General features: G+C 42.8%; 1 protein-coding gene across 1 annotated transcript in view; it reads left to right on the forward strand.

The window, feature by feature from the left end:
• Window positions 1–15,356, forward strand: part of TMC5 (transmembrane channel like 5) — a 72,375-nt gene that overhangs the window by 26,927 nt on the left and 30,092 nt on the right. Inside the window, exons 4-7 of the mRNA XM_045875069.2 lie at window positions 4,096–4,185; window positions 9,811–9,910; window positions 12,343–12,430; window positions 12,872–13,120. Of these exons, the coding sequence (XP_045731025.1) occupies window positions 4,096–4,185; window positions 9,811–9,910; window positions 12,343–12,430; window positions 12,872–13,120 (527 nt within the window). The remainder of the gene's footprint in view (window positions 1–4,095; window positions 4,186–9,810; window positions 9,911–12,342; window positions 12,431–12,871; window positions 13,121–15,356) is intronic.

Here is a 15,356-nt window from a genome sequence, read left to right on the forward strand (position 1 = left end):
TCTCAAGTAGACTCTCTCCTGAGCACAGAGCTTGACAGAAGGCTTGATTCCAGGACCCTGAGATCATGACTTGAGCTGAAACCAAGAGTGGGATGCTTAACTTACTGAGCCACCTGGTGCCCCGGTAAAATTTATTCTTGAAAGGCGAGAAAAGTCTTCCTCTTTTTATATATAAACATCTGATACACATATGTAAGCAGATACACAGTATAGCTGTAGTATTAAAATTTCATGGGTGGAGGATAATTGGAAAGAAATATCTAAAAAGACTCTTTAGGGGACAAATAATGAAAAAAAGATTGATAAACACATCCCTACCCCAATGCAAGTGGAGCTAATAATGCCAAGCAGATTTTGAGTGTTTCCTATGCCCTGGAGACCTCTGCCAAGCACTTTACTTTTATTGTCTTGTTTAAATCTGAACAACCACCTTTCATACAGCCACTACTGCTCTCCCTATTTATAGATGGGAAAACTGAGGCTCAGAGGCACAGTGCCCAAGATTATCTCACTGTTATATTGAAAGAACCAGTCTCTCTGACCCAAAGCCTGACTCTTACTTATCCTGTATTATTGCTGGGTAGGATCAGGGCAAATGCAAAAAGATTCCTGACCACTTATGCTTGCTTTCTTTCTTTTTCTTTCTTTCTTTTTCTTTCTTTCTTTCTTTCTTTCTTTCTTTCTTTCTTTCTTTCTTTCTTTCTTTCTTTCTTTCTTTCTTTCTTTCTTTCTTTCTTTTTCTTTCTTTCTTTCTTTCTCTTCTTTCTTTCTTTCTTTCTTTCTTTCTTTCTTTCTTTCTTTCTTTCTTTCTTTCTTTCTTTTTTAAAGATTTTATTTATTTATTTGACACACAGAGAGAAAGCACAAGTAGGCAGAGCGGTAGGCAGACAGAGAGAGAGAAGCAGGCTCTCTTGAGCAGGGAGTCAGATGTGGGGCTTGATCCCAGGACCCGGGGATCATGACCTGAGCCGGAGGCAGCCACTTAATGGACTGAGCCACCCAGGTGCCCCTATTTATTTATTTTTTAAAAATTTATTTATTTATTTATTTGAGAGAGAGAGAGAGAGCAGAGTGTGCAAGAGAGAACACGAGTCGGAGGGAGGGGCAGAGGGAGAGGGAGAAGCAAACTCCCACTGAGCCGGGAGCCTGATGTGTGGCTCGATCCCAGAACCCTGGGATCATGACCTGAGCTGAAGGCAGATGCTTAACCAGCTGAGCCACCTAGGTGCCCCTGACTACTTATGCTTAAAAAAAAAAAATGTAGGGGCGCCTGGGTGGCTCAGTCGTTAAGCATCTGCCTTCGGCTCAGGTCATGGTCCCAGGGTCCTGGGATTGAGCCCCGTGTCAGACTCTCTGGTCAGTGGGAGGCCTGCTTCTCCCTCTCCCACTCCCCCTGCTTGTGTTCCCTCTCGCTGTGTCTCTCTCTGTCAAATAAATAAAATCTTTAAAAAAAAAAAGTAGGGCGCCTGGGTGGCTCAGATGGTTAAGCGTCTGCCTTCGGCTCAGGTCACGATCCCGGGGTCCTGGGATCGAGTCCCGCATCGGGCTCCCTGCTCCTTGGGAGCCTGCTTCTCCCTCTGCCTCTCTCTCTCTCTCTGTCTCTCATGAATAAATAAATAAAATCTTTAAAAAAAAAAAAAAGTAGTTGAGTATGACTTCTTTTTCTGGACTCCTTTGTAGGACCAGGGTTGTAGCCCTTAGCAATCACTTGTCCATACTATGCCGTCATTATAGATGATGCCCTCATTAAGAACCTATCTTCATCCATGTATTCTTTAAAGCTCTAGGTGATTTTCCTAGTGTCACAGTGCCTGGTCACAGTAGGTACTAAAGCAGTGCTAACTGAATTAATAGCAACAGTATTGGTAAGGATGTATCAGTTAGCTATTGCCACAGTAATGCTGCATAACAAACAGATGCAGAAAACCGGTGTTGTACAATAAAGAAGCATTTATTTCTCACTCACACATGTTCAGGTTTGCTTGGAGTTTGATTGAACTAGGCTGGGTGTGGCTGTGCTTGACTCCAGGTCATGGGTTCTGTGTCTAGAGCCTAGTGTCCTTCTTCTTGAAGCAGGGAGCCACTTGGGGGCATTGTTGTTCCATGACATAAGCTGGAAGTGCTCGAAGTGACAAGCAAAAACACACAAGTGTGTCTAAGGTTTTGACATGGACCTGGCATACGGTCACTTCTGCCATGTTCCATTGATCAAAGTCACATGACCAAGCCCAACTTCAGGGGAGGTGTCCAGGGAATGGTGGTGTGATATATGCTGAATAACAATGGATCTACCACAATAGTTAATATATAGCAATAGTTTACTATGTTCCAGGATTACGTTAAGCACTTTGCATGTGTTAACTGATGTGATTCCCTCAACAATGCCATGTGAAGCTCCCATCATTATTCCTGTTTTACAGACTACGATATTGTAGCTCAGAGAGGTTAGGTAACATGCTGGAGGGCATCAGCCAGTAACAAAGCTGGGAACTGATACCCAGCAAGAAGTTCAGAACTTCCTGCAATGTAATTTTGTGCATTGTTCACATCAAACTGTGTTCCATTTTCTCTGTCACGGAGTTTAGCTTTTAATGTTTACTGTGGGCTGAATAAAAATATACTGAAATATGACACTGTTGCGTAGATGCTGAGAGTAGACTCTGTCCCTAAGCAAATCATGCCATCTTTCAAATTTATTCATGCGTTATCATAACATTTTAGAAATAGAAGGAACTTCTATGATCATCTAGACAAGTTTCTTTCTTTGTTTTTTTTTTTTTTTTTTTGTCTTAATTTTTTTTAGAACAGGGTTAGGTTCACAGTAAAATTGAGGGCAGGGAAGGTACAGAGATTTTCCACAGAACTCCTTTCCCCACATAGCAAAGACTCTCCCATTATCAACATCTGGCCCCAGGATGATACATGTCGTATAATTGATGCACCTACACCAACACATCATTATCATCTCTAGTCCATAGTTAACATCAGGGTTCACCCTTGGTGCTATAAATTCTATGAGTTTGAACAAATGTGTAATAACATGTAACACCCTTATGGTATCATACAGAATAGTTTCAGTGCCCTAAACATCCTCTGGTCTGCCTATTTATCTCAACCTCCTAGACAAGTATTTCTTAAACTCGAGTTGTAGCCCATTAACAAGTTGTGAAATTAATTCTGAAAAATGAGATAGAAAAGAATGGAATAGGGGGCACCTGGGTGGCTCAGTCGGTTAAGCATCTGACTCTTGATTTCAGCTCAGGTCTTGATCTCAGGGTCATGAGTTCAAGTCCTGCATTGAGCTGCTGGGCGTGGAGCATACCTAAAAAAAAAAAGGGGGAATGGAATAGAATAAGAATAGATCGGAATGCCTCTTATGTAGTCAAGCAAAGTATTGTTTGGTAAAACTCGTTTTTCAGTTACATATGTGTAGGTATGTCCAGGATCTTAATGTAATAATTTTTTAAATTTTATCAAGTTTTAAATTTTAATTCCGGTATAGTTAACATACAGTGTTATATTAGTTTCAGGGGTACAATATAGTGATTCAGCAATTCCATACATTACCCAGTGCTCATCGTGGTAAATGTACTCTTAATTCCCATCACCTATTTCACCCAACCCCCCACCCCACCTCCCCTCTGGTAACCATCAGTGTGTTCTCTATAGTTGAGTCTGTTTCTTAGTTTGTCTCTCTCTTTAATTTCCCTTTGCTTGTTTGTTTCTTAAATTCCACATATGAGTGAGATCATATGGTATTTATCTTTCTCTGATTTATTTCGCTTAGCATTATATCCTCTAGCTCCATCCATGTCATTGCAAATGGCAAGATTTCATTGTTTTTATGGCTGAGTAATATTCCCTTGTAACAATTATTTTTAACCATGGCTTATACTTAAATGAAAACCATCGATTGAAGCTGTTTGTACTTAATAACATTGTTTCCATATTTATGACCTACTTTCCACCCAAGCACTCAATCATTAGTCTGTTAGGACCTCAAGGTCAAGGTCGGGGTCTTACTGACCATTATGTGCTTAGTAATGTCTAGTATGGTGGGATTAATTGGTGATGTGTCCTAACTCTTCGTTCCAGTGAACCCTGCTTATGTGGGTGAAAGTAGCCCCCGCCCAGCTTATGGAAACCCACCATTGTCTGGATGCGACTGGCACGAGTCACCCCAAGGTAAGGCTTAAATTGGTGGTATCCCAAAAAAATCAACCCTAGAGAGGAATGTTTTCAAGGCAATGCAGACATCACTATTTCATTTAGGCTTCCGGTGTGGTAACTGATGTAGTACTTGCTTAATTTACCATAACGGGGTTTTCTTTTAGTTATGCAGGGTTTTTTTCTCTCCTGGATATCAAGGTGTCTTCATCAGGACTCTTCTGGTCTCATGTGCCAGAAACCCAACTCATGTGGGCCCAAGGTGAATGTACTGGCTCATGTGGTGGGAAGGACAGGGGGGAAGCAAAGAGTTGAAGGTAGAATTACCTTGCAGGACTTAGTACAGAGCTTGACACATAGTAGATGCTCAGAGATATTTGTTGAATTAATTTGTGAATGAGTTACAGGAACAAGGGCCTCTGAGTCTGCATTGATCAACATTTTTCTGAATAATCGTAGAATTATTATGATGCTGGAGTTTAGGAGAAGTCAGACCAGAGAAAGACAGAATGCTGGGAAATCAGTTAGGAAGCCCTGTAAGGATCACTGTGTGTGGTGGTGAAGGTCTGATCAGAGGCAGAGACTGAGAGATAAAAAGGAAGCAAAAGAGGAGAGAGGCCAGGGAATGCTGAAACTTGGAGGCAAATCTATGGACAACAAAGAGTAAACCAACTGATGGTATTCTCTATACAATAATGCGAATTGAAGGGCCTCATGACCTAAAACCATGTCTCACCTTCTGGCATTCTAGCCGATATGACAGCCTTTAGCCTCATTTTTTTTTTTTTAAGTTTTATTTATTTATTTGAGAGAGAGAGCAGGAGTAGGGGCAGGGGGAGAGAGAGAATCTCAAGCAAACTCTACACTGAGCACAGAGCCCGACATGGGCCTTGATCCCACGACCCTGAGATCATGACCTGAGCTGAAATCAAGAGTCGAAGGCTTAACTGACTGAGCCACACAGGCGCCCCTAGCCTCATTCTTTAAGAGCCTTCTCAAGAAGAGGTATAACTTCAGGGTGCCTGGGTGGCTCAGTCGGTTAAGCGACTGCCTTCGGCTCAGGTCATGATCCCAGGGTCCTGGGATCGAGCCCCGCATCGGGCTCCCTGCTCCGCGGGAAGTCTGCTTCTCCCTCTCACACTCCCCCTGCTTGTGTTCCCTCTCTCGCTGTGTCTCTCTCTGTCAAATAAATAAATAAAATCTTAAAAAAAAAAAAAAGGAGAGGTATAACTTCTACAAGGGTTGGGTATTGCTACTTGGGAGGGAAAACCATGGAGGTATAAATGATCACCCTCTCTATTTGGTTCCCACTAGAGCAGAAAATGACTTTAACTATTGAGGAAAGAAAATGGCTTTTAACTTCATTGGACTGCTTAATCTAGCCAGCCTGAGGTTGGGGCTTCTGGTGAAAGGGAGTCCCAGAAGGCAGAGAGAATTAAGGAAATAGAGGACCCAGAGATGAATCTGGTTTTCTTCACCATTTTGTTTTGCAATGGTTTGGATTCTCAAACCATGTACAGTTAGATGGTGGACAGCCTCCTGATAAAACGTCACTTTGATGGATTATGTTATGCACCTATGAAGCATTTGGCACGTGGTAGGTACTCACAAATATTCATTTATTTGTGAATGAATAAATGATACATCAGCATCTCATTAGAGGAAGGGGCCAGGGTGAAGGGATTAAGAGGCCCTTCTTTGGGTCCAGACAGACCTGGGTTTAAGTCTCAGCTCTGCTACTTGCTGGTTTTGTGACTTTAGACAAATAACCTTTTTGGGCCTCAGTTTTCTTAGCTATAAAATGGGGGTTATTGTACATAATGCATAGGGTGATTATGAAAATTAAATTATATAATCTAAAGTACTTGGCCTGTAGTAATGACAGGTATTGTTACTGTTCATTATCATTGATGGGGATAAGGAGGAGAGTCCTGGTCCAATTCTGCCATTTTATGAGAGTATGATGAGAGTAGAGGTCAATTTATTTTTGTGCACCTCAGTTTCCCCAACTATTAAATAAATGACGTGGCTGAGGTGATTTCCAAATCATGTCTGTTGGGTGGGAATTGTGTTCAGGTGCCTGGCACTGAAGTCGGACGGCTTCACAATAAAGGGATTTATTTTTCTCATGTAACAAGAAGTGTTGTGGGAGGGGGTTCACAGTTTGTATGGCAGCTCTGCCCAGGATGCTCTCAGGACTGAGCTCCTTCTTAGCTTCTTTCTCCACCATTCTTCACAGCTGAACGTGTATCCTCTTGTTTTCAAAATGGCAGTCTCTGGTAAGCCAGAAGGAGAAATGGTGAAGGGCAAAAAGTGGAACCAGGCAGACTATCACCTTTTAAAAAGGATTCTTGGACGCTCTATGTCTCATTGACCAGAATGGTGGGGTTACAAGTCTATCTTTAGCGACAAAGGAAGCTAGGAGAATTTTAGTTGAGCCCAGTGCCTACACAGGAAAGGAAACTTCTGGGGGTATGAGAAAAATGGAGATCGGATACAGGGTACAGACAAGTGGTAGGGTTGGCTACCCAAGGCAGTCAGGAGATAATAATTGTTATTACTATAAACCCGTCTGGGTTTATATAGGCATGTAAAATTATAAATATAAAATATAAGTTTTAGGCCAGGGGCACCAAATTAAAAAGGAAAATCTTGCCCTTTGGTTATGAGTCATTTAGAAGAATCCCTGCCTTCTGTTTCTAGAACCCTATTGTCTTTAATGAAGGATTCTGTTTCCAATTTCTTACCTAGCTACCAAGACAGAGGTGTCTGTAGGAAAACACATCTCTTCATGAAGAGACCCCTCTGGTGTAGATGTGGGGAGTTATGTTGTGATTTGTGTAGGGCTGGCTTTGGCAATCTCATCCTGGTCTTTAAAAAAATGTGAATGGGGCATCCCTCTGTGATTGTCATCACTTTTCCTGGCGGCTCCCAACAATGTCAGTGTGACTGCTCTGGAAGGCCACTCCGGTGGAGAACAAAGCTGGGAGGAGGCAAGAGATGCTCTCTGATGACCAAGTGAATGAAATCATCGTTGAGGTTGAGAATGTTCCATCTGAGGTTGTTCCAGAAAAGATGCTGGTGATCTCAAGCTTCGGCATGGTCTCATCCGCTTCTGACATCGATGTGACAGACTCTCAGAGTTTCAGCAGCCCGAATGACAAAAAGAGCAAGCAGTTGTTGCGGTTTTCAACATCTTTGAATGAATCATTTTCTCAGACCCTTCATAGCCCAGGAAGTGTGGGCATAGACACTCCTTGTACTTCACATGAAAACCTCCAAGGTAGTGAGACCCTGGGAGAAAGGAGTTAGGAAGGGAGCAAGGAAGGCTTCCAACTTGTCTACAGGATTATTTAGTTTTTTGTTTTTTTTTTAAGATTTTATTTATTTATTTGAGAGAGAGAGAATGAGAGAGAGCACATGAGAGGGGGGAGGGTCAGAGGGAGAAGCAGACTCCCTGCTGAGCAGGGAGCCTGATGCGGGACTCGATCCCGGGACTCCAGGATCATGACCTGAGCCGAAGGCAGTTGCTTAACCAACTGAGCCACCCAGGCGCCCCAGGATTATTTAGTTTTAAGACATCAAGTAGGTTGAAGTTTATAGATGATCTGAGGATGTGACAGACCCAGGAAGGGGTCACTTTGGGAGCACCTAACACCTAGAAAGGAGTTCACCTTGATCAAGCTCACTTTCTGTGCCCAACACTCTGCTGAATACTTCCTTTTTGTTATCCATTGAATATAGTTTGACTTTATTCCCCACACTTTGAGGTAGGCACATTTGTCACTTCCATTTGCTTGGTGAGTAAATTAAATTAAATTAAATCACTTCCATTTGCTTGGTGAGCCTTGGCAGAACCAGGGCTCAAATGCAGGTCTGCCTGGTTTCCAAGCCCGATGCTTTCACCGCTGTCTTGCTTTGGTCCAGTTCCTCCCCCACCCTGGATTCGGCAACATAGGATGGCCTTTATTGCCAAGTCTGCCATGAAACCAGGTCTTAGCTGACACTACCTCCCTGCCTTTCTGTTCCTGAGGCCAAACCCTGGGTTCTTGACTGCTGTTTCTATGTCATCCCATCATACTCCAGACATCAAGTCCAGCCTCAGTGATGTCTAGGAGGGAGAAAAATCCATTCACACTAAAGCATTCTGTGGGTTTAACCCCTTTATAAAAGATTGGGGTGTCTCCTCTCATGCTACTGTCTCCCCACATCTCTGTGTTCTTTCCTCCTCCTCTTTGTCCTTTCTTCTTCTCTGTTGAGCCACCCTTCCCTCTCAGGAGAGACACAAATTTCTCGTCTTCAGCAGAGTGAGTTTGGTGACCCTCTTTGGGGGATTTCCTTTTCACCTCAACTAGGTCAAATGAAGAGTTCAGCTCAATAACTCAACCAGGGAGCCAGCCCACTCCCTCTGTTGTTGCCCTGGTCAGCCCCCCGGTTGGCTTCCTCATCGTTACAAGATGGTGATCGCAGTTCCAGGCTTCAGATGTGGCCACAACAACATCCAGAGGGAGATGGATCTTTTTCTTGGAGTTTTTGTGGGGGTTTTTTAGTTTTTCTTTTTTGAGAAGGAAGAAACCTTTTCCAAGAAACTCCTCAGCAGATCACCCATCACAGAACATTGGCCAGCATCTTGTCACGTGCTTATGCCTAAATCAGTCACCTGCAAGGATCAGCTTGGACTCATGGGGCTCACCCCCTGTGCCTGAAGATGGGTCCTACCCTGCAGAAGTTCAGGGCCTTGGGAAAGAGGGGGTAGATTCCTAAACAAAATCAGGATTCTATTAAAAAGAAGAAATGACTGGGGTAGGTGACCCACAATATCTGCCATGCTGAGTGAAGATGTGAATGTGAGTTATCGGGAGAAGATGGGGGACCATTCCAGGGGCCAGAAGAGCATACGAAAACAGTCAAGAAATGTAAAGAAGGTGCCTGGGCCTGGAGTGTGGGGGTCAAGTGAAAGTGATTCGGACATTCAAGTAGGAGAGGAGAGCAAGCCTGACCAGACGTGCAAGGGCTTGTGGCTTCACTGAATGCTTCTTGTCATAGAAAAAAGAAAAATATCAAATTGGAATTGCATGCAAACATTATCATTTGCTTTGGCTTTGAGGTTAATAAAAAAATACACCACATTGGGGTGCCCGAGTGGCTCAGTCAGTTAAGTGTCCAACTCTTGATCTCAGCTCAGGTCTTGATCTTGGGGTTGTGAGTTCAAGCCCTACATTGGGCTCCATGCTGGGCATGGAGCCTACTTAAAAAAAACAACAACAAACCATGTTGTCTTGTTTTCATTTGTGGCTTGGGGATCACTGAGTCCATATATTTATTCTTCTTTCCTTGTACTCTTATAAAAACACGCTCAGGGACACCTGGGTGGCTCAGTCTGTTAAGTGTGTGCCTTCAGCTCAGGTCATGACCCCAGAGTCCCAGGATTGAGCCCCACATCCTGTTTTGGGCTCAATGGGGAGTCTGCTTCTCCCTCTGCCCCTTCTCCAACTCTTGCGCTTGCATGCTCACTCTCTTTCAAATAAATAAATAAGTAAAATTTATAAAAAATAAACATGCTTGAAGTTCAGTGCCATACTTTAAAATGCTGATATTCTGTGAAAGGAAACAAAATTAAACTCAATTTATTTTCCTCCACAGGACAAAAGTTAATCGCATCTCTGATACCAATGACATCTAGAGACAGAATTAAAGCCATCAGGACTCAACCAAGAACCATGGAAGAGAAAAGGAACCTTAAGTATGGACCCAAAGCTTTTCTTCTTTATCAGATTTCACATGAATTTCAGTCTTCTACTTTGTCCCATCTCAGAAAGATAAAAAATGGGGGTGCCTGGGTGGTGCAGTCAGTTGGGTGTCCAGCTCCTGGTTTTGGCTCAGGTTGTGATCTCAGTATTGTGAGATTGAGCCCCACATCAGGCTCTGCGCTCAGTGTGGAGTCTGCTTGAGATTCTCTCCCTCTCCCTCTGCCCCTCCCACTCGGACTCTATCTCTCTCTCTTTCGAATAAATAAATCTTAAAGAAAAAAAAAAGAAATATATAAATGCAAAAGAAGGGACAATCTTCCTATAGAAGAATTTCAAATAATCTATATAGATGTTCCTCTCTCTTCTTACCTGGAGTGTGGGCTGTGCTTAGTGATGTGCTTTCAAAGGGTGGAGCATGGGAACTGAGGGAGAGTGACTTTCTAGTGATGTGGTCTAGCCAACACTCCCTTGGCCGGGTGATCAAGGTTAGCATCCCCAGAGATATGTGATTAGAAGAGCACATCCACTCTGTTGTACTCTCTCCTAAAGACCATAACCCCAGTATGCCCAGAGAAAAAAATCAGGCAAACCCCAGTGGAAGGACATTCTACAAAATACCTGACCAGTACTCCTCAAAATTGTCAAGGTCATCAGAAATAAAGGAAGTCAGAAAAATTGTCACAGACTAGAGGATTCGAAAGAGACATAAAAACTAAATAGATTGTGGGAGGGGGTCCTGGAATAGAACATGGCATTAGTGGAAGAACGAGTGAAATCAGAATAGTGTGGAGTTTAGGTACTGGTATATGTGCTAATGTTGATTTTTTAGTTTCAACAACTACCATGGAAATGTCAGATGTTGGGGTGCTTGGGTGGCTCAATAGCCTGGGTGTCCAACTCTTGATTTCAGCTCAGGCTGTGGTCTCAGGGTCGTGAGATTGAGCCTCACGTTGGGCTCCGCACTGAGCATGGAACCTGCTTAAGGTTCTCTCTCTCCCTCTCCCTCTGCTACTCCCCCATCCCTCTCTATTAAATAAATAAATAAATAAATAAATGTATGTAAGATGTTAATAGGAAAAAATAATGGTGAGTAGTGTATAGGAATTTTCTGTACTGTTTTTGTAACTTTTTTGTAAATCTCAAATTACTCTAAAATTCAAAGTTTACTGGAAAGAAAAAAAGAAAGAAGTCCTCAGAAGCTTTCTAACGGCAGGAACTAAAAAAAAAAAACAGTGAAAGAATGACGGCTGTTTTAGCCGTCAGACTTCACATTTACTGTTCCTCATCCTTTTTCTTTTGCAATTTGTACCCTTGGAAACTAGTGGAGTGAATGCAACAACGGCTAATAAATAATTCAACGATGCAATTGTTCTGGGGCTGCAAAGATAACTTACAAAGTCTGACAGGGGAGATGGATTTGTCAATAAGTAACTTTCACTTGAGAAAAAGGAAATCAGGCCAAATCAAGGTAGAGGAAACTGCAGTGACAGGACTAGCTGGAGTGATACAGCCTACTTGGGTAAAGCAGGAGGGCATGTGAGCTGAGCCTTGGAAGACCGTGATGTGGGGGTGGGCGTTTGGATGGACAAAGAAAACCAGAAAAGAACCAGAGCAAGGTAGATGCAATGAATTCATGGAAAGGTAAAGAACCCAATTGTGGCTGGATCTTTCTGAAAACACTCTTCCATTTCAAACTGCATGGCTGCCTCTGTCACAGGATAAGGGCCTTATAGGGGCCCCAAAGACTTTACAGCAGGATTTTTCAACCCCGGTATGCCTGATATTGGGGGCTGGATCATTCTCTGTTGTGGGGTTCTGTCCAGTTCATTGTAGAGGGTTTTAGCACATCCCTGCCTTCTACCCACTAGATGTTAGTAGCAAGCCTCTCTCCCCCAGAGTTTGACAACCAAAAATGTCTCCTGACATTGCCAAATGTCCCTTGGGGGGCAAAATCTCCCCAGGTTGAGGACCACTGACTTATAGGACCCTTCATTATCACTCAAACCCTCCTCCCTTCCCCCTGCTCATTCCATTCTAGCCATCCCAGCCTCCTTGGGGTCCCACGTTGGCTGTTCCCTATGGACACAACAATCCCTTATCCATACTACTAACCCCTCCCTTCCTAAAGGACTTTGCTTGAATATTGTGCTATTTCAAATTATAGCACAGTCCCCATTCCAGCATTTCCCATTTCCTTACCTTGCTCTATTTTCCTTTTTTTTTTCCATAGTACACCTTTTATTTATTGTTTATTGTCTTTCTCTCCCAACTGGTAGAGATGTCTGCTCCATGAGCCAGGGAAATCATTTTCTTTTGTCTTGCTACCCGGGCGCTGCCTAGCACATCATAGTCACTCAGTAAATATTTTGGGAACGAAATCATTACAGCATGGGTGTCTCTCCCTTTCTTCTGCCGTTCCCCACAGGAAAATGGTTGACAAAGAGAAAAGTAAGCGGTCCCGTCGTATGCTTGAGCTCAACTGCTGTGCTCAGTGTCTAAACTCCATTTCACGGGTAAGAGGCCTCTATTGCAGTCAATAAAATGGGCATAACAAGAGAGTAAAAACAGGGAGGTGGCAGAGTGGGAATGAAAGGGACCCAAGGGGAAGAGAAAGCAAAATTCAGGGCTTTTCATTGAAAGCTGTAGAAATTGGGTCAGTCTAGGTGCAGAGAAACCAGGTAGGGATGCAAAAATCTAAGAGGTTGCTGAGTTATTTGGACAGCTGAGCTACTGTGAGTGTCACCTTTGACAGCAAACCTGGGGAGGTAATAAGAGCACTCACCTTAAAGAGTGGTCCCGCAGATTAAATGAGATAACATTTACAAACATGCTTAGTGCATGCCTGGCATGTTATAATACTCTAGACACAGTGGTTGTTTTTGCTTTTAGGGGACCTGCTCAGTAGGTGTTTGTTGAGGGAATGTTAAGCCTCATGCTTGGTGTCCCTACCCCAGGCGTACCGGAGATCTAAGAACAGCCTGTCAGAACTGCTCGATTCCATCAGCCTATGGCAGAAGACGCTCAAGGTCATCGGAGGCAAGTTCGGAACCAGCGTCCTCTCCTATTTCAACTTTCTGAGGTGGCTTTTGAAGTTCAACATTTTCTCATTCATTGTGACCTTCAGCTTTATCATAATCCCTCAGTTTACGGTGGCCGAGAAGAACACCCTCCAGTTCACCGGACTGGAGTTTTTCACTGGGGTGGTAAGTCCTTCATTTTGCCTACCCGGAGTTCACCAGCTGGGAATCCCCCGGACATACGTTGCCAGTCACCCTTCCAGACCTCTCACTTTGCCTGGGAGTTAGATGATAGGGGGAGTGGGGCTTTATTTGTTTGTTTATTTTAAAGATTTATTTATTTATTTGAGAGAGAGAAAGAATGAGAGAGAAGGGGGGGAGAAGCAGGGGGAGAGAGAGACTCTCAAGCCGACTCCCTGCTGAGCACAGAGCCTGACATGGAACTTGATCCCAGGACCCTGAGATCATGACCTGAGCTGAAATCAAGAATCAGACGCTTAACCGACTGAGCCACCCAGGTGCCCTGAAAGTGGGGCTTTAAAACGTTTCTTTTTCTCCCCCAAAGTGACATGCACACAACACAGTAGACTTTCTGTCTTTAGAGGTAACCATATTAATAGTTTGTGTTGTTCACGATCTCTTTTTCTGTGCATATACGGACACACACACATGCACATACATACACATGTACATATGCATCCATTTCTTTTGATTTTTTAACAAAAGATGAATTATTCATATATACCACCTATGACTTGCTTTCTTTCACCTGCTCTGTGGTGGACTTGTCATATTGGTGTTCATAGAGCTACCTTTTCTTTCTTATTTTTCTTTCCACAATATACAGTGCTCCTTTTGAAAAGTTCCTACTGTAGAAGAGAGCAAACTAAGTGAAAGTCCATGTTAGCCTTTTCCCTTTGTCTAATGCCCCAGCTCAGAGCATATCTTTGTCCACTGTTTTCTTTCTATATGCAGTTAGATACTTAGGTCGATACGTAGGTAGATAGGTAAACATTTAAAAAATAATAATAAAAAGATGGGCCATCTGAGGGGCGCCTGGGTGGCTCAGTTGGTTGGGCGACTGCCTTCAGCTCAGGTCATGATCCTGGAGTCCCAGGATCGAGTCCCGCATCGGGCTCCCTGCTCGGCAGGGAGTCTGCTTCTCCCTCTGACCTTCCCCCCTCTCATGTGCTCTCTCATTCTCTCTCTGTCAAATAAATAAATAAAATCTTAAAAAAAAAAAAAAAAAAAAAAAAAGATGGGCCGTCTGGGTGGCTCAGTTGGTTAAGCATCTGCCTTTGGCTCAGGTCATGATCTCAGGGTCCTGGGATCGAATCCCGCATCAGGCTCCCTGCTCAGCAGGGAGTTTGCTTCTCCCTCTGCCCCTTCCCCCTCTTGTGCTCTCTCTCTCTCTCAAATAAATAAATAAAATCTTTAAAAAAATAATTTAAAAAAACCCAGGATACTACAGGTCTTCCTTTGCAACATTTTTTGCTTCACTATGTATCTTGAGCATCTATATAGATCTGCAGTATCCTTTTTCATTACCCAGCTCCCTACTGAGAGACATATGGCCCCTGTCTTGTGAGTTTACTTTCCAGAAGACATTCCTGCCATTGGGATTCTATAGGCCAGGGATTGATAAACAACAGCCGGGGCCAAATCTGGCATGCCACCTGTTTCTACATTTTTAAATGGTTGAAAAAAAAAATCAAAACAAGGATAACATTTTGTGAAACATGAAAATTATACGTGAAATTAAACTTTGTGCCCATAAATAAAGTCCTTTTGGAACATGGCCACATCCCTTTGTTTATGTGTCTATGATACCTTCCTGCTATGGTGGCTGAGTGGAGTTGTGGCTGTAGCTACCGAGCCAAAGAGATTTACTGTCTAGCTCTTTACAGAAAAAATTTGCTGACTCTTGAAGTAGAATGTTCAAAGTCAGGTTCTTCCATTTATCTTTTTAATTTCTTTTTCTGTTAAAAATTTTTCCTTGGGATAGCTGCATTGAAGTGGAATTATTCTGTAAATTTCATCTTCATTTTTCTCCTCGTTATGATGTGTGTGTGTGTGTGTATATATATATATATATATATATATATATTTTTTTTTTTTTTAAGTGGGCTCCATGCCTAGCATGGAACTCACAGGGCTTGAACTCACAACCGTGAGAATCAAGACCTCTGCTGAGATCAAAGTCAGACACTTAACCAACTGAGCCACCCAGGCGCCCCTGATGTATATTTTTTATATTTGTATATATGAAACATTTTATTATGAAAAATTTCAAACATATAGGAAAATAAAGAATAGTAAGTAAACATTCATATACCCACTACATAGGTTTTTAAATTATTAATATCTTGCCATATTGTTTTATCTTATTAGTTTTTGGAAGCATTTTACAGTAAATTACAGA

This window comes from Mirounga angustirostris, unplaced genomic scaffold (assembly GCF_029215605.1).
Source record: "Mirounga angustirostris isolate CCGP_5_RB_7025 unplaced genomic scaffold, mMirAng1.0.hap1 SCAF_5, whole genome shotgun sequence".
NCBI lineage: Eukaryota > Metazoa > Chordata > Mammalia > Carnivora > Phocidae > Mirounga > Mirounga angustirostris.